A 23332-nucleotide genomic window follows, 5' to 3' on the forward strand; every position below is an offset into this window, starting at 1 on the left:
GTTGCCCTGGCTTTCATTCATTGTGTGACAGTTTGATTGATAAATTCTGTCTCTACCATGCATCTTAGGAGGTAGGAAACAACAACAGATGGCTTAAAATACCTTGAGGCTTCTCCCTCTAAGCACCAACGAAACAGAGAACAGTCCAGATCTGAGAATTAGAGTGTTAGTTTGGTGCTAAAATGCTGAAGCTGTCCATCCACACTTACTCAGGTATAGTTTAGGAGCAAAAATAAAATAAAAATAAATGAATAAAATATTCAGAAGGATTTCATTCCTTAATCTTTCTCTGGAGATGAATCACACCAATGTTGATGAATGTCAGAGCAAATTCACCTGGATTGTCTGCTTGACTTGAGAGATGCAAACGGAAATATAAAATATACCCGATTTACTGTGTAATTGAAGCATCACGTCTCTGGATCCTGTATTTGCTCTCCCATCATGTAGTGAGTACTCTTACCCACTATTCTGAAGCCAAACTGGAAGACAGTTACATTAGCCAGACTGTTCCTGATACTGAGAATTGAGGCTGAGCTCACGCTTCTCTGTAGCCACTCCCAGCAAGAAAGGCAGCAAAGCTGAGAACCCCTCTAGATATAGGATTCAATCCAGGATTAAACCTTATCTGATTTTTAGGATGATTCATATCATCTTGAGAAAAGGCAAGAATACTGGTCTACCACATTGCATAGCTCTAACCATGTGTTATAGTTCGTTGCCACCCTGATCCCTAGTTTGGGAAAGAGTCCTCCTCACGCCTTTGGTGCTAGTCCCGAAAGACCGGTGCGCTGAGGGGGAAGGGAGACCTGGGCCCTCCCTCACTCCAGGTCTCAGCCCAAGACCCTAAGAACAGGTTCAATTGTTACCTGTTTGCTCAGTGGGGTCTGTACAAAAACTCACCGACCCGTGGGCTATCTCCTGCCCCGTCCTGGACTGCTTCCTTCCCTCTTGTCGGCTTCCATGGCTCTGCTGCCACACTCGTCCTTAGTCCTGCTGCCTCTTCCGGCTCGGTGTGCCACCTCTTCTCCTCCACCCATTGACTCCTCCCTCCCACTCTCTGTCCCCTCTCTTTTTCCACTCCTGGATCAGGGTCCTCCCTTTTCAAAGCCAGCGCCCTTTCTTCAGAAATCTGGCACCTGTGCTCTCCACCCCCACCTGGAGCGGCGGGGCTGGGGCTTCCTGTGCATGAGGACACTGTGGCTTCCGAGCAAGCCTGGGATAGCCGCTTGCTCCCTGCCGTGCTGGAGCCAAGTGCATGTTTAGTGCGGGGAGTGGAGTTTCTTCCCTCAAACCCCGCCACCCTGTCACACCATGGCTTGGCACCATCATTTTCATAATCATTTTTAGCCAGTCCAAACAAAAAAACAACACCCCCCTCAATTATCCTAGTCTAGAAAATGCCTACAATTAAGAGGGCTTGAGAGCAGCTGTCCCAAACAGCTGGAACAAGCTAACTGTTCCATTTCCAGGGGTCCCAACTTATGTCTTATTGCGTGTCTTCATGGGCTAGGCAAAGTTCTTAAATAAGGGTTGCCAACCCCAATGGGGGTCCATGAAAATGTTCTTGGGTGTCCACCAAATTACTGGGTTTCTCTTTAAAATTGGTGTATTTATCCAAATCTGTGCTCTGTTGCATTTCATGAGGCATCTGACTTGCCTGGGAAACTGGAGTTGTGTTTCTGAAACTGGTTCAGATGCAACCCCTCCCTCCAAGCCACACTTTTGTCCTCCCAACTTTCTGAGCAGGATGCCCCTCCCATGTTTGTTGTCCTTGGGCTGCCGTGCTGCTTTCTGTTCATGTTTACTAAATGCTGTATCTCCTGCTGAAGCACTATGAGACAATGCATTGTGGGAGAATCCAGACAACTGATACAGACAGTTATCTGAGACGGCACAAGTGCAGCTCAGCCATGACTGGGAGGCAAACAAGCTGCTGAGTAGATACAATTTCTCCATGATTGTTAAAATCAAGTAAGATAGAGTCATAGCTATGTGGGTAGATTGGCAGTGTGGACAGAGGCTAGAAGTTTATAGGTTTTCAATCTCCTGCTGACACTCTATCCTCCCTTCTTTAAAGGGTCTAGCTACACTGGGAACCAGCCCTAATGGGGCCACAGGGCAACAGCTTAAATAATTGTTTCATCTTGTGGAATCAACAGAGTATATTCTATGGGTAAACCATGATAGAGTTGTGGCCAGGACCAGTTTCCTAAACAATGGTTCAAATATGGAGAATTGTGTTCCAAACTCATGACTGTTGTAATTGGAGTATTTATTGGTTGATGGTTGTACTGAGGTGAGAGAGATCCTAGGAATCCATGCTTAGGGATGATGTACCATATTTATGGGATGGTGTAAATGTGCTATTGTCATACTGTTTTGCTGTCTCAGGTAAGACAGGCAGGAACAAAAAGGTTGGCTCATAACTTCTCAGTGTTGCTTTCCTCATGAATTTGGATAGTGAATTATATAGAGAAATTTTGTTCACATTTTCCACTCACGGGGACTTTTTTACTGTTCATGATTCTCTAGACATAGGGTCAGGAACTAAAGGTGTGTGGGGAGCTGCAGCAATCCTGGCCTTCCAGTCTAGTGCCTGGGGTCCTGGCTGCTAGTCAGGCATGCTAGGGGCCTTTGCTGCTAGCCCTATGCCTAGGGTCCTGGCTGCTTCCCCTCACCACTGGTGTGCTGCGGGCTCTGCTGCCAGCCCTACACAAAGGGTATGTCTAGACTACATGGCTCTGTCGCCAGAGCCATGTAGGTTAGTTTACTAACATACCCAAATGAAGCGGTGATTTAAATAATCACTGCTTCATTTAAATTAAAATGGTTGCCGTGCTGAGCCGATCAGCTGTTTGTCAGCTCAGCCCGCTAGTCTGGACGCTCTGCGGTCGACATCAAAGGCATTTGTCAACCGCCCCGGTAAACCTCATCCCACGCGGCATAACGGGGCAATTGACAAATGCCTTTGATGTCGACCACGGAGCGTACCAACTAGTGCGCTGAGCCGACAAACAGCCGATTGGCTCAGCACAGCACAGCAGCCATTTTAATTTAAATGAAGCGGCGATTATTTAAATCGCCGCTTCATTTGGGTATGTCTAGTAAACTAATCTACATGACTCTGGCGGCAGAGCCATGTAGTCTAGACATACCCTCAGGGTCCCAGCTGCTGCTGCCACTCGACACAGTGCGGAGAGGGGGCTCTGATGTTGGCCCCACATGCTAGGACTTTTGCTCCAGACCTCAGCTGGGGGGGGGGAGGTGGACAGGAGTAAGGGGACTAAGCACCCCCACTTTTAAACATGTTCCCATGATGCTGCACCCTAGACCTGCTCTGACTCTCCAGAATGATTATTTTTACTTTCCCATCTCCTGTGAATTCTGATTGCTTTGGGTGAAATACTGATAGAAATGTAGCCCCACCTAGTGGCTCAAGAGTAAAACACCAGAATCTACAGTAAAGGTCCATATTTATATGAAAGGAGCTTCAGGGGGTAGCCGAGTTAGTCTGTTACAGAAAAAAACAGTGAGAAGATGGTCTGGTAGCACTTAAAAGACTAACAAAACATGTAGATGGTGTCATGAGCTTTCGTGGGCACAACCCACTTCTTCAGATGACCTGTGCCCATGAAAGCTCATGATACTATCTACATGTTTTGTTAGTCTTTTAAGTGCTACCAGACCATTTGCTTGCTGTTTTTTTACATGAAAGGACTAATGCATGCAAGTAGTTCCATAATTTACATTAATTACTTGCATGAGTAAAGATTTCTCACAAGTTAGGTTTTGAAGGACTAGTTCCAAAGATAAGTCAGATTACTTTGTGTAAAAGCTTACAACTTAAATAAAACAAATATACAACAGATAGATAGAGGCTAAAAATTCCATGCACTACAGACAACAGACATCACATTCCAATGAACAAGAGAAGAAAGGTGTATGGATTCAAACATCACCCTGCAGAATTTTCAACCTAGGCATGCATTTTGCAGTATGGAAGAAGCAGGCAATTGAATCAGGAGCTCACGGTATACAAAACTAAACCATCTAGTAGTCTCATTTTGGTGTTCAAGGCCAACGAAGAGCAAAAAATGAACAACTTACACAAATTGTACACAAGAAACAGGATCAGTGCAAATGCTATTGGTTTTAATAATCTGTTTTACTTTTTGATAGGAAATTATGTTTTGCTATTGAATGCTTCAGCAGCCTAACCTTGGAAATATCACTTTCTTGCTTGTTTTCACTTTCCTCATCTGTTGTACTACTGCTACCTGGCTCTTGAATAGCACTTTTCAGCAGTAGACATTCCAATGCTTTCCAACGGCAAGTAAATATTCCTATCCTCATTTTACATATGAGGAATCTGAAGCAGGCAGGGACCTCGAAAGTATTCAGCCATCTTATTTCTCTTTGGACATTAGCACCTAAGGGCAGAAGCCGGGGCAGAGCTCCGCGCCAGCATAGTGTACCCAGCGCCCCGCGGCCGCGCTGCAAACAGTCCGCCTGCCCAGCGGAGGGCGCCCCCGCGCGCGGGAGCTCGCCCTGCGCCTCTCCTGGGGCCCTGCGGCAGCCTCTCCTCGGCAGCCGCGCGGAGCCAGCTCGGCCGGACGTGGCCCGCAGCCGCCAGTCAGCGCGCGCGCTCCCGCGGTGGCCATGGCTCTGCTGCAGCGCGGCCGGCTCCTGCTCCCCTCCGCGGCCAGGGCCAGGTAACGGGCCGGGCCCTGGAGCGGGAATGGGGGGGGGACCCGGGCCGGGCCCTGGAGCGGGAATGGGGGGGGGGACCCGGGCCGGGCCCTGCAGCGGGAATGGGGGGGGGGACCCGGGCCGGGCCCTGCAGCGGGAATGGGGGGGGGGACCCGGGCCGGGCCCTGCAGCGGGAATGGGGGGGGGACCCGGGCCGGGCCCTGCAGCGGGAATGGGGGGGGGGGGACCCGGGCCGGGCCCTGCCCTGCAGCGGGAATGGGGGGGGGGGACCCGGGCCGGGCCCTGCCCTGCAGCGGGAATGGGGGGGGACCCGGGCCGGGCCCTGGAGCGGGAATGGGGGGGGGGGACCCGGGCCGGGCCCTGGAGCGGGAATGGGGGGGGGGGACCCGGGCCGGGCCCTGGAGCGGGAATGGGGGGGGGGGGGGACCCGGGCCGGGCCCTGCAGGGGGAATGGGGGGGGGGAAACACCCGGGCCGGGCCCTGCAGCGGGCGCCCGAGGGGCCGGGGGCGCCGCGGCGGTGAAGCCTGGGCGGAGTCAGAGCCACGAAGGCCCAAGGGACACCCCCCCCCCCCCCCCATTGCTTCGTGACACAAGGGAGCGCGTCCCTGCGCGTGCGGGACAGAGCTCGGGGGGGGGGGGGGGGCTGTCGGGAAAGGCCTCTGATTGGCGGAGGTAGCCGGCGTGGCGCTAGCGCGCCGCAGTGATTGGACGCCGGTGCTTGCGCGCGTGCCCTTGAGGCCAGGCTTAGAGGACGGAGGGGACCCGAGCCGGCCCCCGGGGCAGGCTGGGCCTCGGGGTGCCTCTTCCCAGCGCTGCCGAGCTCTGGCCTGTGGTCCCCTTGGGCTGATGGGGGCGGGGATGGCCCGGCCCGAGCCTTGTCCTTGCAGATCTCATCCCCGGTGTTCTGCGCAGTCAGCTGCAGTAGGGCTGGAAGAGTTAAGCCCGAGAGCTGTGTTGTGCACCAGGGGTTAGGGGCGCTGTACCTGGGTAGGGAGGCTCTATAGCCATATAGGGCACAGAATAGCCATGTGCTCCTTGCAGGTAGGACCCCGGTGGGGGGAAATGTGGGTGAAGAGTGTGCTAAGCCCCTAGTGCAGAGAGCTGCTGTTGGAGCCTGCAGGTTCAGGGCATGAACAGGATATTTATTACTTCCCTGCAGTCCAATTCTGGAGCTGAACAGAGGGGCTGAAAGGCTTCTCATACTGGGGATGTGCAGGACTTGGTTTCTGCTAAACAACTTCAAAAGCCAGAAGGTCTTGGTTTTTCCCAGAGTGCTGGCTCAGCCAGAGGCAGTGGGGGAAGTAAAAAACCTGTTTGTGGCTGTTGGTGAGCACAGCATTCCACCCAGGGGTGGGTTCTCTGCATGGCTTTGTGAGTGGGGTGGGCCCTGTCTTCAGGTATAGGGGAAGAAATTAAGAAGGGGCAGAATAGTGAGGCTGGGGTAAAGTCAGAGGACAAAGAGAGGGAGAGCATGTGAAGGACCAGTGGATGGGCAGCAGAGGTGGTACATAATCTACTGGTGTCTGCATATGCTCACCAGCCTACCATAGTTCAGTGCACAGCCAATGCCAGTCGGAAATGGGACGGGGGCAGATCCTTGTTGGCCAAGAGCTGGCATATAGTGGAAGCTGTGTTGACAGTCGAGCAGGAGTAGCAGCTCCTTGCACAGCATCTTTATCTTACCACTAGGGATGTTAAAAATTGTGCACTTGTGTAACTGCTGAAATGTTTAGCAGTTACACATTTACTCGCAATGGGGCAGATGGGAGCCAGTGCCTGTGGGGAGCCTGCTCAGTGGAATAGCAAGGGGGGGGGAGGGCAGTTGCCCCCAGGCACCATGATAGGTGGGCACCAATTTAGCTGCCAAGCCACTTGCTCCCTGCAGATAAGCTGCCAAGCCAGGGCTGGGCAGCGGGACCGAGTACTTAAAAGGCTGCCTGGGAGTTCAGCACTCCTGGCTTGGGGAGCCACTGTCACACCTGCTGGGCAGTTTGGCACAGTGTTGCCTTTGCACCCCCCCCACTCAGGCGCATAACACCCTTGCTAGGCCACTGAGCCTGCTTAAAAACCCTGCAAACAACTCTTCTCCCTTCTCCTCCCGGCCTCTGATAGAGATAGCAGCATGCGTGGGGGAGGAGTGGCACATGATTTGTGGGAGCTGGTATGTGCAAGGAGCTGGCTTGAAAGCAGGTTTCCTGCTGTACTGGCTCCTGCCTCTCCCCCACCAGCCCATAAACTGCTGCTTCTCTATCCAAGGCAGCAGTGTGTGGATGGGGGCAGGCAGCTCTGGAAGAGCTGGCATGCAGGGGAGCTGACTTAATCATGTAAACAAGTACATGCTAACATCCCTACTTACCAGCAGCCTTGCACATGGGCTCTGTTGTTGGCTGCTGGATGCCAGCACTCATAGCTGATGGCTAGGCAGCTAGTGAGGAGGGATCTGGCTGGCCAACAGCAGGACCCACCAGTGCTGGTGTGGAAGACAGAAAAAGTTATCACTGACAGATGAGGCACTTGTTGCAGCTGATGGAAGGAATTAATTCCTCAAGTTCAGTAACTGAAAGGCTGGTAGCTACTGTGGGTCACTAGCAGCTGAACAAGGTGTAGATTATAACAGCAGTTGGTTGCTGAAGTATGGTGACCTTGGTTTGGTCTACCCTGTGTGGGGGTTTTATTGACAGGGATTAAGCAATTGGGTGTAGATTATATGTTCATGTTTCTCGTATATTTGCAGGACTTTCCATAGAGGGGGAATGGCCACCTTAGAGATTTGTGTTGCTCTATTAACAAAATGTAAATGCACTTTCTCAACTCAGACTTTGCTGACTGTCAGCAAACTGAGGCTGCTGTGGCTCAGACAAGAGGCTTATGTTAGAAAACTGGTGGCTGAAGAAAACTTTCTTTACTTGGTAGTTTGAATTTACTTTTATCAAGGAGAAACTACCATTTAGTGGGTAGTGGGGTTTGTTTTAGGAAGTCTTTTTTTTTTTTTTTTTTTTTTTTTTTTGCATTTAAATAACCCAGTTCACTTTTAAATAGCTGAATCATATCCTTCCTTTTCCAAATTAAATGATTAACAGTAGAAGAAACTTTCTTCAGCCTTTACTTGGCTGAGAATGAACTTGGAAAATCAATTGCCCTACAGCTAATATGGAGCCAGTGAGAACAGCCTTGGAATGAAAACTCAAGGGCTGTGTCTAGACTGGCCAGTTTTTCCAGAAAATCAGCTGCTTTTCTGGGAAAACTTGCCAGCTGTCTACATGAGCCGCTTGAATTTCCACAAAAGCACTGACTTCCTACTGTAAGAAATCAGTGCTTTTTGCGGAAATACTATGCTGCTCCCATTCGGGCAAAAGTCCCTTTTGCACAAAACTTTTGCACAAAAGGGCCAGTGTAGGCAGCTGAGACTTGTTTTCTGCAAAAAAAGCCCCGATTGCGAAAATGGCGATCAGGGCTTTTTTGCGCAAAAGTGTGTCTAGGTTGGCCACGGACGCTTTTCTGCAAAAAGTGCTTTTGCGGAAAAGCATCCTGCCAATCTAGACGCTCTGTTCCAAAAATGCTTTTAACGGAAAACTTTTCCATTAAAAACATTTCCGGAAAATCATGCCAGTCTACATGTAGCAAAGGTTAATTGAAGCTTTAGCTACTTAGAGCCTGATCTTCCAATTCTTAGCTACATAAGTAGTCCCATTGAGTTAACTGACCTATTTACATGTTTCCAAGTTGGGAGATCTTGTATAAATCGTGTTTAAGCTGCTTAAATGAACAACACTGTAAAATACTAACTGCTGTCATCACCTCAGATGTAACTGCAAGTATGATGGATTGGGCTCCTTTGTGACTGTCACCTGGTGTGCTGAAACCCCATTGAGCTGCCTTCTCCTGACAGGTTGGAGACACTGTAACCCTGTTTTGCGATCCCAGCTCATCAGACACAGGAGGCTCACTCCTAAGGCTGCAGACAGACTGAAAGCAACACAGTCAGATCTTTTCTCAGCACTCTAGTAGACAGCCCAGCCCCTCTGTGAGCTGAACCTTACACAAATCTGTTTTACACTGCACAGAGAGCTATACAGTGTGAGGGCAGAGAGATGCACAGGCTCTTTTCTCCACCAGGTATTAATTATTTACGCTGGGTTTATTACGAAACACAGTTTTTATTGAGTTTAAAAACAGGATTTAAGTGGTCATAAGAGGTGGCAGACAGAACAAATAGATAACAAGTAGATAGCTGAGCCAACTGAACAGATGCAAGCTAATCATAATACACTAAAGAAACTAGTTACATATAAGCTCTTACCCAAAATTTGAAATGTACAAGAGACTCAGGAGGGATTCTTGTACATTTCAAATGTGGAACGCAGCCGCTGCACCCCTGCCCCTCTCATAGAGCTGGTGGGAACTGGTGTTAAAGCCTGCTTACACCAGCACCGTCTCCTCCTCCTGTTACAGTATCCATTTTCTCTATCCCTTCCACACTGTAGGGAGACACACCTTTACCCAGTTCCTAGGGCTAAAGGTGCAACCCTGTTAATTTACACACCCACCCTTACCCAATTCTTGGGGCTCAGGGTGCATCTTCCTGCAGGTTGGCAGGATCTTTAGCCACTGAAAGTGTCTTACACAGTAATATCCTTATCCTCTATTTATTGACAATTCCCAAACAAGCAGAATACACATGCTAAGCACAGGCTGTCATGCTCACCAAGCCTGGTACAGGCAATATCAGTCTCTCTGGATCTTAGCTGCTGTACATCACAGTTGTGCAGGAGAGTCCTGGCAGCTCTTTCCTTAGGCTGTCTCTCGGAGGTGACTTCTTCCAGGTCTTCCCGCTTCTTCTTGATGTTCTTTATCTCCCTTTGGTCTTCTTCCAGCCTTTTGGTTTTTTCCTTCTGCTTCTGTTACTTCCGTTCTTCTTTCTGGTCTCCTTGGACCCCAGTTTATATAATGAAACCTGAGTCCTGCTTAGCTATACCTTGGTTTCTGTAAAGGGAAATCATGTCTTACTAATCTATATGGGTATGTCTACATTAGCCCCCTAGATCGTTCTAGGGAGGCTAATGAGGGCGACCGGAATTGCAAATCAAGCCCGGGATGTAAATATCCCGGGCTTGAATTGCATGTTCCCGGCCGGGCGCCATTTAGAAATTGACTAGCCTGAAGTAACTGCCCGCATCTACATGTGGCAGTGAAACGGGATTCCGGAATAAAGCCCTAAATCGAATTAGGGGGTATTCTTTGTAGAATGAGGTTCACCACCTAATTCGATTTAGGGGCTTTATTCCGGAATCCCATTTCACTGCTGCATGTAGACATGGGCAGTTACTTCGGGCTAGTCAATTTCTAAAATGGCGACCGGCTGGGAACATGCAAATCAAGTGCGGGATATTTAAATCCCGGGCTTGATTTGCAATTCCGGTCACCCTCATTAGCCTCCCTAGATCGATCTAGGGGACTAGTGTAGCTGTACCCTTAGAGTTCTTTGAAGGGCTTATCAAACATGTGGACAAGGGGATCCAGTAGATATAGTATACTTAGATTTTCAGAAAGCCTTTGACAAAGTCCCTCACCAAAGGCTCTTGTGTAAATTAGGTTGTCCTGGGATAAGAGGGAAGATCCTTTCATGGTTTGAGAGCTGGTTAAACAGGAAACAAAGGGTAGGAATAAATTATACATTTTCAGAATGGGGAGGGGTAACTAGTGGTGTCCCTCAGGGGTGAGTCCTAGGACCAATCCTATTCAACTTATTCATAAATGATCTAGAGAAAGGGGCAAGCAGTGAGATAGTAAAGTTTGCGGATGATACTAAAGTGTTTAAGATAGTCAAGACAGAAGCAGACTGTGAAGAACTTCAAAAAGATCTCACAAAACTGAGTGATTGGGTAACAAAATGGCAAATGAAGTTTAATGTGGATAAGTGTAAAGTAATGCACGTTGGAAAAAATAACCCCAACTATACATATAATATGCCGGGGGCTAATTTGGCTACGACAAATCAGGAAAGAGATCTTGGAGTTACCGTGGATAGATGTCTGAAAACGTCCACACAGTGTGCTGCGGCTGTCAAAAAGGCAAATAGAATGTTAGGAATCATCATATATAGTAGCCCGGTGTCTGAGAGTCTGTAATGCTGAAATGCTGGCTGTTCCCTCTGGGCGGCCTCGAGCTGCGTGGGGAGTGCGGGGCCCAAACGGCCACTTGCTCCCTCGCAGCGGCCTTGCTGAGCGGTGCAGAAGTCAGCCGAGCGCCACAGCGGGAAGGGAAGGCGGGTGGGGCGGTGACGTACAGGGCCAGGGGGCGGGGCCTGGATGTGTATGTCACCACCCCGCCCCCCTTCGCCTCCCGCCGTGGCGTTCGGCTGACTTCTGCGTCACTCAGCCGGGCCGCCGTGGGGGAGCAAGCGCAGCAAGCGGCCATTTGGCCTCCCCCCGGCAGCCCAGCTGAGTGGCACAGAAGTCAGCTGAGTGCCACGGCGGGAGGCGAAGGAGAGCGGGATGGTGACATGAGGCACGACAGCGGCTCCAGGCCCTGCCCTCTGGCCGTGAACGTCACCGCCCCCCCCCCCTTTCGTGCACATGCTGAGAGATGTACAATGAGATTGGTGCTGAGAGGTATTAGTTGTGAGTGATTTGAACTGCTGCATTCCTTGAGTGGTTCTTTTCCTCTCTGGTTCTCACTGTAACACCCAGCTCTCACCTGTGGTTCCAACTTGCAGTAAGTGTGCAATGCTGGCCATACCCTGGCAAACTGCCTGGGCAGCTGGGCTAAACAGAAGTATGGAAACTAGTGGTGATTTAAGGATTGCCCTCCCAAGCGAATCATGGCTATTCACTGCAGCTAAAGAAGCTTTAAGTTGTAACCAACTTTGTGCTGTTGGGCTAAGCTTCAGCAGCTGAGAACACCAACTTGGAGGTCCTCCAAAAGTCAAATGCCACAACCACTGAGGCAATGCTGATCCAAGTCTGAATACACTGGGTAGGACACATCATTAGGATGCCTGAACATCAACTCCTGAGAGACTTTCTATGGAGAATAGGCACAAAGACATGAGAATTAAAGCTGCTCCAGAAAGTGTTGCTAGGACGGTGTCAAGCACAGCATACAATTTGGTGCTACAAAAAAGATGAACTTGAGAAAGTTGCATTAAATAAATCCATGTGGCAACACAACACACAAAATTTTCCAAGCCTTCGAAGAATACAGAAATCATAGAACCATAGAGCTGGAAGAGACCTCAGAAGGTCATCAAGTCCAGCCCCCTGCTCTAGGCAGGACCAATCCCAACTAAGTCAACCCAGCCAGGGCTTTGTCAAGCCGAGACTTAAACACCTCTAGGGATGGAGACTCCCACTACTTCCCTAGGGAACCCATCCCAGTGCTTCACCACCTTCCTAGTGAAATAGTTTTTCCTAATATCCAACCTGGACCTCTCCCACCACAACTTGAGACCTTTGCTCCTTGTTCTGCCATCAGTCCCTACTGAGAATAGCATCTCTCCATCCTCTTTGGAACCTCCCTTCAGGAAGTTGAAGGCTATCAAATCCTCCCCCCCCCCCCCCATCTTCGCTTCTGCAGAATAAACAGACCCAACTCCTTCAGCCACTCCTCATAGGTCATATGCTCCAGCCCCCTAATCATTTTGGTTGCCCTCCGCTGGACCCTCTCCACATCCTTTTTGTAGTGGGAGGCCCAGAACTGGACACAATACTCCAGATGTGGCCTCACCAGAGCCGAATAAAGGGGAATAATGACATATCTGGATCTGCTGGCAATGCTCCTCTTAATGCAACCTAATATGCCATTAGCCTTCTTGGCTACAAGGGCACACTGACTCATATCCAATTGGTTCTAAAGATTGCTGTAGTGTCCTGGTACTGGAATGAAATAATCCATTGTTAGCTGCCAGGGAAAAGCCTCATACTGCTGCTGTAGCTACCAAGATGCTCCCCAATGACTTTGACTGCAGCTGCAATCCCTTAGATCCCCTTGGATATCCCACCCTAATTTTTCCAGTATGTGGATGGAACTGGTACTTTGCTGTCACGATAATATCCTTCACCCTTCTAGCATTGAATGAGGATAAGACCTTTTAAAGTAAAGCACATAATAGGTTTGAGCTATGGGGACTATTACAGGCAGTCCCCGGGTTACGTACAAGATAGGGACTGTAGGTTTGTTCTTAAGTTGAATCTGTATGTAAGTCGGAACTGGCGTCCAGATTCAGCCGCTGCTGAAACTGACCGCCACTTCCGACTTACATACAGAATCAACTTAAGAACCCCAAGCGTCCCCAAGTCAGCTGCTGCTGAAACTGATCAGCGGCTGATTCCAGGAAGCCCGGGGCAGAGCAACTCTGCCTCGGGCTTCCTGTAGTCAGCGCTGGTCAGTTTCAGCAGCGGCTAAATCAGGACACCTGGGACAGAGCAGCTGGGGTGCTGCTGGGTTGCTCCAGTAGCGCTGCTCCTCAGCACTACTGGACCAACCCAGCAGCACCCCATCTGCTCTGCCCCAGGCGTCCTGATTCAGCCGCTGCTGAAACTAACCAGCAGCGGCTGAATCAGGACTAGAGCAGCTGGGGTGCTGCTGGGTTGGACCAGTAGCTCCCAGAGCGGCGCTGCAGGACCAACGGGCAGCACCCCAGCTGCTCTGCCACAGGCGTCCGGAGAAAAGCCTAGTCTGCTGGGGGGGGGGGGGGGGGGATACTAGCTGCGCCTCCCCCCCCCCCCCCAGCAGACCAGGAAGACACGGGCAGCGGACCGAGACGCACCGCGGTCCCGCCGCCTGGGTCCTCCGCGGCTTTGCTCCCAGTCTCCCTGGTCTGCTGGAGACTAGCAGACCAGGGAGATGGGGAGCAAAGCCTCTGAGGACGCCGGCAGCGGGACAGCCGTGGGGCATCTGGGCTGTCCCACTGCCGGCTTCCCCCGCGGCTTTGCAAAGCGGCCGGGAAGCCGGCAGCGGAGCAGTCCAGGCGCGCCTGGGCTGCCTTGCTGCCCGAGCCCTCCCCCCCCGCGGCTTTGCAAAGCGGCGGGGAAGCCGGCGGCAGAGCAGTCCAGGCGCGCCTGGGCTGCCTTGCTGCCCGAGCCCCCCCCTGCGGCTTTGCAAAGCGGCAGGGAAGCCGGCGGCGGAGCAGTCCAGGCGCGCCTGGGCTGCCTTGCTCCCCAAGCCCCCCCGCGCTCCCCCGCGGCTTTGCAAAGGCAGCCCAGGCGTGCCTGGACTGCTCCGCCGCCGGCTTCCCCGCGGCTTTGCAAAGCCACGGGGGGGGGGGGGGGGGGACTCGGGCAGCAGAACTGCCCCGCTGCCCAAGCCCCTCCGCGGCTTTGCTCTGCGTCTTCCTGGTCTGCAGACCAGGGAGACGCAGAGAAAGCCCCAGAGTACACGGGCGGCAGGACCGCGAGGTCCCGCAGTCCGTGTACTCTGTGGCAGCCCCGTTCGTATCTGCGGATCCGACATAAGTCGGATCCGCGTAAGTCGGGGACTGCCTGTACTTGATATTGGCTTAACTGAGAAGGTGGCATGTTTAGTCTCCCTTAAACATGTCAGTCAGAATAGGGTCAGTCTAGGAGAGTGAGGGAAGCTATAGCTTATTGATTCTGTAGGTACACTGAAGGTATTGTAAGGCAATACCAGTGCTAAAGAGATCCTGCTACAGTTGAGCTCGTGGGCCAAGACGTAACAAACAGCATAAGACCATGGACCATTTTATTTTGTTCAAAAATGTAATCCTTCCTCTTGTATTTCTTGTTGCAGCTCCTGGTGGTCTCATGTGGAGATGGGACCCCCTGATCCTATTTTGGGGGTCACTGAAGCCTTTAAACGAGACACCAATGCTAAGAAGATGAACCTGGGTGTTGGGGCATACCGGGACGATAACGGAAAGCCATATGTCCTGAACAGTGTCCGCAAAGTAAGCCTAGCACCAGATACTGTGGAAGTAAAGTCCAAGTATCATGCAATATAAAGTATTGTAGCTAGAAGATTATAAGGTGAAGAGAGTCTGTGACAACTGCAGGAAAGACTTTGCTTCCAATAAAAAAGATGGCAGATGGAGTTAGTGTGGGTTCCTACTGCCAGCACTAAAATGGTCTGGAAGATGACTCCATTGGATCACCTTGACATATCAAGGGAGAAATTAAGTACTTTTCTGACCAAATCATGCTCATGTTTAAAATAAAAACTAATCTTGCCTCTGACTTCTATGATACCTGGACTGCAGATGATACCATGCTGGGAGGGGTTGCAAGTGCTTTGGAGGATAGGGTCACAATTCAAAATGATCTGGACAAACGAGAAATGGTCTGACATCAACAGGATGAAGTTTAAGAAGGACAAAAGCAAAGGACTCCACTTAGGAAGGAGCAATCAGTTTCATGCCTACAGAATGGGAAGTCATTTCATGCATACTAGAAAGGAGTACTGCTGAAAGGGGTCATAGTGGACCACAAAATAAACAGGAGTAAACAGAGTGACACGGTTGCAAAAAACCCTAATATGGTTCTGAGATGCATTAACAGGAATGAGCAAGACACGAGAAGTCATTCTTCCACTCTACTCTGCACTGATGAGGCCTCAACTGGAGTATTGTGTCCAGTTCTGGGCATCACATTTCAAGAAATATGTGGAGAAATTGGAGAAGATCCAGAGAAGAATAACCAAAATGAGTAAAGGTTTAGAAAACGTGTCCTATGAGGGAAGACTGAAAAAATTGGGCTTGTTGAATTTAGACAAGAGAAGACTGATAGGGGACATGATAGTAGTTTTCAAGTATCTAAAAGGGTATTGAGGAGGGAGGAAAAATTGTTCTCGCTGGCTTCTGATAAGACAAGAAGCAGTGGGTTTAAATTGCTGCAAGGGAGGTTTAGATTGGACATTAGGAAAAAGCTCCTGTCAGGGTGGTTAAGTACTGGAATAAATTGCCTGGGGAGGTTGTGGAATCTTCATCACTTGAGATATTTAAGAGCAGGTTAGACCTCTGTCAGGGATGATCTAGATCAGGGATGGCCAACCCGTTAAAGGCAAAGAGCCACGATAGTTGGGGGGATAGTGCAAAGGATGGAGGGAAAAATTTGTCAAGCAAAAAAACAGAACAGCTCTTGGAGATCATGTTGCCTGGATCTTTTATACCTAAGACTTTATTTTTAGAAACCAAAACTGATGCAAGAACACTTCACTGAACCATGCCATCTCAGTGAGAGAGTTGATGCTAATCTGATTAAGGGGGGGTCTGAGAGATTGTGATGAGTTGACTGGCTTCACTCTTATCCAGTTTGAAATTCTGGACACGGAGAAGGGATACAGACTATATTGTTGAACTTATTGAAATCTACTTCTCTGAGATGGAAACTTCCTGCAGGCAACTGAGCCTTTGCAATGACTGTCCATCTGTTCTGGATATGCTGCGATGTTCCCCGTGTCTATTGTTAATAAGCTGTGGAGATGGCCAATTGTGCTATGGAGAATGTGGTTTAAGTACAGTGTTCTTGATGCTGCTATCTGACCTATGTAGTGTGTGAACATTTAGTTTTCTAACTGAAGTCCTGAGGCTAATCTGTGCTGGGGAACCACACCTATATATGTAAACCAGTTTAGCTAAATGAATTTTAAAGCTAGTGGGAGCCTTTGTGCAATCAAAGCTCTTGGAGCCAAAACCATTTTTTTTAACCTGCTTAGTTTAGCTTGCTTTTAGATAGGTTAACATCATTTGTCAGAGCCTTGTCTATGCTGTAGCACCAGATTTGAAGTAAGGATGTTAAATTTAGATTAATCAAATAGTCGATGCAGTTTGCTTTGTCTATTCAATAGTCAATAAGGGCACCTGCTACATTTCAGAGGTGGAAGGGCTGATTGGCCTGGGGGTGGAGGAGTGCGCCAAGCCTCTTCCAGGGCATGGGTGCCTAGTGGGGAAGGGGGGGAGAAGGGGCTTCCCTAGCCCCAGACCAAAATTTTTGAAGTGGCCCCTGGGCAAAAATTATTGCCCACCCCTGGTTTAAAGGCTTCAAGTTATGGATAATCCACCATTTACTCTTTTTTTTTTAAACCTGCAAGTGACTCATGCCCCACATTTCAGAACCATTCCCCCTCTCCCCCCCCCCCCCCCCCCCCCGGCCTTCTGCCAATTTGACCCAACGGACAATTCCTTCCTGCTCCCAAATATGGCCATCTGCGAGACCTGGAACATATGGGGAAGATTCACTAGGCAAACACCTGGGAAAGAACTCTTTGTAGTAATTCTGTGCCCTCCCTATCCGATGTCCCATCACTTGCTGTTGGGGATGTTTGCTAGTTACAGTCACAGATTGCAATTGAAGGCAGTCTCATTATACCATCCCTCTCCATAAACTTATTAAACAGTCTTGAAGACAGGTTTTTGGATCCACTGCTCATCTTGGCAGACTGTTCCAGAATTTCACTTGTCTGATGGCTAGAAACCTTCACTGACTTCAAGCCTAAACTTGTTGATGTCCAGATTATTTCCATTTATTCCTGGATGATATCGTACCATCATAATGAGTACTAAGTGAAAAACTAATGTCTAGATCACCTCTGCTGGAGCCTTGGTGAGCCTGCAGAAAGTTTTCAGAAACTGAACATGTGTGTTTTCTTCTTTAGGCAGAGGCCCAAATAGCTGCTAAGAAGATGGACAAGGAGTACTTACCCATTGCAGGACTGGCGGAGTTCAATAAGGCATCAGCTGAGCTGGCACTGGGTGACACCAATGAGGTTATCAAGAATGGCCGGGTAAAGAGCTAGGTGGAAGACTGGAATAAAATATTGAACAAGTAGGGTGGTTGTAACAGGGAACTCTGTAAGCTTTGTATTTGTCAACAGAAGGATTCCAGAGCCACATACAGACCTGTCTCTTGGAAAGTATTTAAAGAGGCAGGGATAGTAACTCCAGCTCGGTAGTGCTTTACAAAGGAGGTCAATATCATTGTTCTCAGGTTAGAAGGGGGGAATTGAGAGGATAGAGCCTAAATGACTTGTCCGCTTTCATCCAGCAGGCAATAGAACCAAGTGTTCTGGCATAGTGTGGCATTGGCTTGGCTGTGCTGCCATTTGAAAACTGCTGTGAACACTTAAGAGTGGAAGCAACCTATTCCAAGGCCACAAAGAAGTCCATGTTAGAACTGGACATGGAGCTTAGCAATTCTTGGCTCCCAGTCCTGTGATGAGATAATATTTCTTCTGGTGTAGAGCCGTGTCTTGCTGTTCAGCTAATTCCTTTTTAATCTCGTTGTAAATTACCATTTGAAATTGAGTAAAAGATCCATGAGACATTGTTTGAATTTCTCAGGCCTGATGAATTAGCTTGCTGCCTTATATAGGATTTAGGTATTGATGAGTTAATAGAGCTATATAGGGATGTTAAATATTGGTTACCTGAATAGTCGATTTAACCTCATGAATTCTTATCGGTTACTTGACTGTTCTACAGTCGTTGGAGGGTGAGGCTGGCAGCCAGTGCACTCTAGCTCCACTCCCAAGGAGCCCCCTGCCACTCAGCGCTGCTGCCTCTGTATAACTGCCCCCCCACCACCACCCGACAGAGACTACTGTCTCTGTATCAGAGCAGCAGCATGAGGTGCTAGGTGAGAGCTGGTCCATAAGGGGAGCCAGTTTAAAAACCAGCTCCCTTCATGGACCTGCTGCTTGTCGCCCCACACTGCTGCCTCTGATACAGAGATAATAGTACGGGGTGGCAGTAGTCCCTGGCGGCGGCGGTGGGGGGAGGAGGGGGAGATATCTGAGCTCCTGGACCTGGCACAAGTCAGAACTGAGCTCAGCTGCCTGCCAGTCTGGCTCCTAATACACTGTAAATGCCGAGCCACAGCAGGGGTAGGTCCCGGACTTGGCACAAGCCAGGACTAAGCTGGCCTGCTGGCCAGCCTGCTAAAAAAAATTGACAAGGGTGGGGGAGATGTGTGTAGTCTATAGCATTAATTGATAAGCTTTTGCTTTTCATTTAATCAACTACACTAGTACATCCCCAGAGTTGTAACTAGAGGTTTTCTGTGTGGCTCATGTACACTAAAACAGATGTTAGGGTCTCTAATATAATTTTTGTGTGCAACTTCTTACATATTTGCATCCCTTTTCTTACAGTATGTCACTGTGCAGACCATTTCTGGGACTGGATCTCTAAGAGTTGGAGCCAGTTTCTTGGTGAGTCCCTGGACAAGATGATGGGAGGGGAGGACATGTCTGGATGAAATTCATGCATTTATTAAACTCCTTATTGCTGTGTGACTGACTTTCTCAGTGTGTAGTGGAATACACCATTTGAACTTGTTCTCTTTTTGTTGTAGCAACGATTCTTCAAGTACAGCCGTGATGTGTACCTGCCTAAACCATCCTGGGGCAATCACACCCCCATTTTCAGGGATGCTGGCATGCAGCTGCATGCCTATCGCTATTATGATCCCAAAACTTGTGGTTTTGACTTCGCTGGAGCCTTGGATGACATTTCTGTGAGTTGACTGTCGAGTGAGAAGGTGGTGTTTGTAGTCTCGCGGCCCTATGTACTTAGCTTCTTGACTGAGCCTGAATCTCAGATCACTGAGCAGCTCCCTCACTCTGTAGTTGCTGTGTCTAAATTATAGGGCCTCTAAACCAGGGTTACTCAACTTTGGAAGCCCTGTGGGCCACAATGACACTCTCAGCACATGCCAAGGGCCACAACTTAAGTGTGGTTGCATGTACATGTAAATATATATGCAAATAGCTTATTTCAAAAAGGATGGGCATGAATACAAAGATTAAGCTGTAGCACCAGACCCAAATGTGGCCAGTGTGAGCCAGTCAGCACCTTTCAGGCTCTGACCACAAGGTTAAGCAACCAGCACTTCCCACAATGCCTCGGCGCTCCCGGCACCTCCTCTTTGAGGGATAGAAATGCCAACACCCATCTGTTCCAGCCAGCCCGTCCGCTTGCGTCTTCAATTGCTCACCCCGCTTGGGAGATGCCTCGCCCTTGGGGAATGTGTTCCCAGTAGAGGCCATGTTCACAGGATCCCACCCACGGGCCACATGTTGACTAACCCTGCTTTAAACCAACAGTTCTCAACCTGTACCCCTTTTAGAAGCCTGTTTTGTCTTGTGTACCCCAAGTTTCACCTCACTTAAACTACTTGCTTCACAATCAGACATAAACATACAAAAAGGTGTCACAGTTACTTGCTTTCTCTTTATCATATGATAAATTGCAGTATAAATATTGTACTTGCATTTCAGTGTATAGTATAGAGCACAGAAAAAATGTCATTGTATGACATTTTAGTGTGTATTGACTTAATGAGCACTTTTTATGTAGCGTGCTGTAACACTGGATGGCTATATTAGTTGATGTACCCTGGAAGGCCCTATACCCCCAGAGATAGATGTATCCCTCATTGAGAGCCACAGCTCTAAAGACTCTGAAACTGTTGAGAGCAAACTGATTTACTGTTGCTCTCTTCTTACTCATTTATGAGATTGTATGCTTTTTAATTCATTGCTTGCCCTATGGCGTCATATGTTCTAGAGCAGTACTTAGGTGGCTGAAGAAGAAACATCACTTTAAACATTGCTAGTCTCATGTCACTCTGTAACATCTCTTTTAGAAAATTCCTGAGCAGAGTGTCATTCTTTTCCATGCCTGCGCTCACAACCCCACTGGCGTGGACCCCCGACCAGAGCAATGGAAAGAGCTGGGTGCTGTAGTAAAGGTGAGTTATGGGATGGGCTGATGTGTCGTGTGGTGTTAAAATTTATGAAGTGGTGCTGTGTTCCTAGATTTTGTTAGAGCAAAGTCTTGCTATATAGTCTTTGGCCTCTGACCATTACCCCATTTGTCCCTTGTCAACTTGGATGCAGCCTTACCTGTCTAAAGTAGAGGGGAGCCTGAGTGTATTGGACTGGTTCAGAAGCAGAATTTCTATCTCAAACTCACAGGTCAAATGCTTGGCATTCTATGGAAATCTGTTACCTAAAACCCTGGTAAATTATTCTGTTGTAAGAGCTGCAGCAACAAACATTGTCATGCTAACACTACCTTCCTTCTCAACCCAGTGATGGATAGAAATACATTTCTGGGAATATTGCAGATACTTGATTCTATTGCCCATAGGGATGTGCAAGTGTAACCATGTACACAGTTAACTGATGAGCCTGGGCTCATTGGTTAACTGTCATGGTTAAAAACAGGCTCCTGGTACATATGGGGAGCTGGCTTAAAAACCGCTCTCCACTCACACTGGCTCCCAAGGAGACGCCTGCCCTTCTCTGTGCGTGTAACGACAGAAATGTTCAGTGGCGACATGGTTATTTAAGAGCATTTAACACTGCTAACTTCTTGTGGGGGACACAAGGGCTGCTAGTGCTGCTAGACTGGGTGGGATTAAGGGCCGGGTCAGTGTCCAGCTAGAGAATTCTGTAGCGGACGGGCTCATTCAAATGCCTTTCTTTTACAACTAACTCAGCTAATTGACTCTGCAATCTGAGAAAACATAAGAACGGCCACACTGGGTCAGACCGAGTCCATCTAGCCCATTATTCTGTCTCCCGACAGTGGTCAATACCAGATGCCCCAGAGGGAGGGAACACATAAGGTAATCCTCACGTGATCACACTCTTGTCGCCCATTTCCAGACAAACAGAGGCTAGGGCAGCGGTGGGCAATAATGTTTTTAGCGGGGCAACTTCACAAATTTCAGAAGTGGCCTCAAGCAGAAGGGGCGGGGTTGAAAACTACCCTGCCGGGAGATTTGCTTGGTTTAGTGTCCCTGCCCTCTGACTTCTGGCCAGTGGAAGGGACCTGGATCAGATGGGATGGGTTGCTGGGGGCTAACCTTACCCCAGAGTTGTCTGGGATGGAGGCTTAGAATTCACATAACATGGCTGGCAGCTCCTGGTCCCACTACTGACCTGTTGCCTGGCAGCTGCCCAGCAGGCATAAGCCCTTTGAATAGAAGGAGTTGAAAGGGCTCAGTCCTCCCATGCAGCTCCCAGGCAACAGAGCAGTGGGACTGAGAGTTGAGAGCCCTTTTAATCACTTCTGTTTAAAGGGCTTGCACCTGCTGGGTGGCTGCCAGGCAACACAGCTGCCCGGCAAGCCCAAGCCCTTCAAATAGAAGCAGTTGAAAAGGCTTGTGCATCTCTGGCTCCCAGGCAACATGTGAGGGCAGGGGTCAGCAACCTTTCAGAGGTGGAGTGCCAATATAGAATCATAGAATACTAGGACTGGAAGGGACCTTGGGAGGTCATCGAGTCCAGTCCCCTGCCCCCTTGGCAGGACCAAATACTGTCTAGACCATCTCTGATAGACATTTATCTAACCTACTCTTAAATATCTCCAAAGATGGAGATTCCACAACCTCCCTGGGCAATTTATTCCAGTGTTTGACTACCCTGACAGTTAGGAACTTTTTCCTAATGTCTAACCTAAACCTCCCTTGCTGCAGTTTAAGCCCATTGCTTCTTGTTCTATCCCTAGAGGCCAAGATGAACACGTTTTCTCCCCCCTCCTTATGACACCCTTTTAGATACCTGAAAACCGCTATCACGTCCCCCCTCAATCTTCTCTTTTCTAAACTAAACAAACCTAATTCCTTCAGCCTTCCCTCAAGTCATGTTCTCTAGACCTTTAATCATTCTTGTTGCTCTTCTCTGGACCCCCTCCAATTTCTCCACATCCTTCTTGAAATGTGGTGCCCGGAACTGGACACAATCCTCCAACTGAGGCCTAACTAGCGCAGAGTAGAGTGGAAGAATGACTTCTCGTGTCTTGCTCACAACACACCTGTTAATGCATCCCAGAATCATGTTTGCTTTCTTTGCAACAGCATCAAACTGCTGACTCTTATTCAGCTTGTGGTCCACTATAACCCCTAGATCCCTTTCTGCCGTACTCCTTCCTAGACAGTTGCTTCCCATTCTGTATGTGTGAAACTGATTTGTTCCTTCCTAAGTGCATTTGCATTCTTTATTAAATTTCATCCTGTTTACCTCAGACCATTTCTCCAATTTGTCCAGATGATTTTGAATTATGACCCTATCCTCAAGATTAGTCGCAACCCCTCCCAGCTTGGTATCATCTGCAAACTTAATAAGCGTACTTTCTATGCCAATATCTAAATGGTTGGTGAAGATATTGAACAGAGCCGGTCCCAAAACAGACCCCTGCGGAACCCCACTTGTTATATCTTTCCCGCAGGATTGTGAACCATTAATAACTACTGTGAGTGTGGTTATCCAGCCAGTTATGCACTCACCTTATAGTAGCTCCATCTAAGTAGTATTTGCCTAGTTTATTGATAAGAATATCATGCGAGACCGTATCAAATGCCTTTACTAAAGTCTAGGTATACCACATCCACCGCTTCTCCCTTATCCACAAGACTCGTTATCCTATCAAAGAAAGCTATCAGATTGGTTTGACATGATTTGTTCTTTACAAATCCATGCTGGCTGTTCCCTATCTCCTTGCCATCTTCCAAGCGTTTACAGATGATTTCCTTCATTACTTGCGCCGTTATCTTCCCTGGCACAGAAGTTAAACTAACTGGTCTGTAGTTTCCTGTTCTTATTTCCCTTTTTATAAATGGGCACTGTATTTGCCATTTTCCAGTCTTCTGGAATCGCTTC

The 23332-nt window shown here is 48.9% G+C and overlaps 1 protein-coding gene across 1 annotated transcript in view; it reads left to right on the forward strand.

Moving 5' to 3' along the window:
• Positions 1–4563: 4563 nt before the first annotated feature.
• GOT2 (glutamic-oxaloacetic transaminase 2) overlaps positions 4564–23332 on the forward strand; it is a 33523-nt gene continuing 14754 nt past the window's right edge. Inside the window, exons 1-6 of the mRNA XM_075940657.1 lie at positions 4564–4715; positions 14462–14618; positions 17321–17449; positions 18815–18874; positions 19018–19179; positions 20311–20415. Of these exons, the coding sequence (XP_075796772.1) occupies positions 4663–4715; positions 14462–14618; positions 17321–17449; positions 18815–18874; positions 19018–19179; positions 20311–20415 (666 nt within the window). The 5' untranslated portion in view covers positions 4564–4662. The remainder of the gene's footprint in view (positions 4716–14461; positions 14619–17320; positions 17450–18814; positions 18875–19017; positions 19180–20310; positions 20416–23332) is intronic.

The sequence above is a fragment of the Pelodiscus sinensis genome, chromosome 12, assembly GCF_049634645.1.
Source record: "Pelodiscus sinensis isolate JC-2024 chromosome 12, ASM4963464v1, whole genome shotgun sequence".
In the NCBI taxonomy this organism is placed as follows: Eukaryota; Metazoa; Chordata; order Testudines; family Trionychidae; genus Pelodiscus; species Pelodiscus sinensis.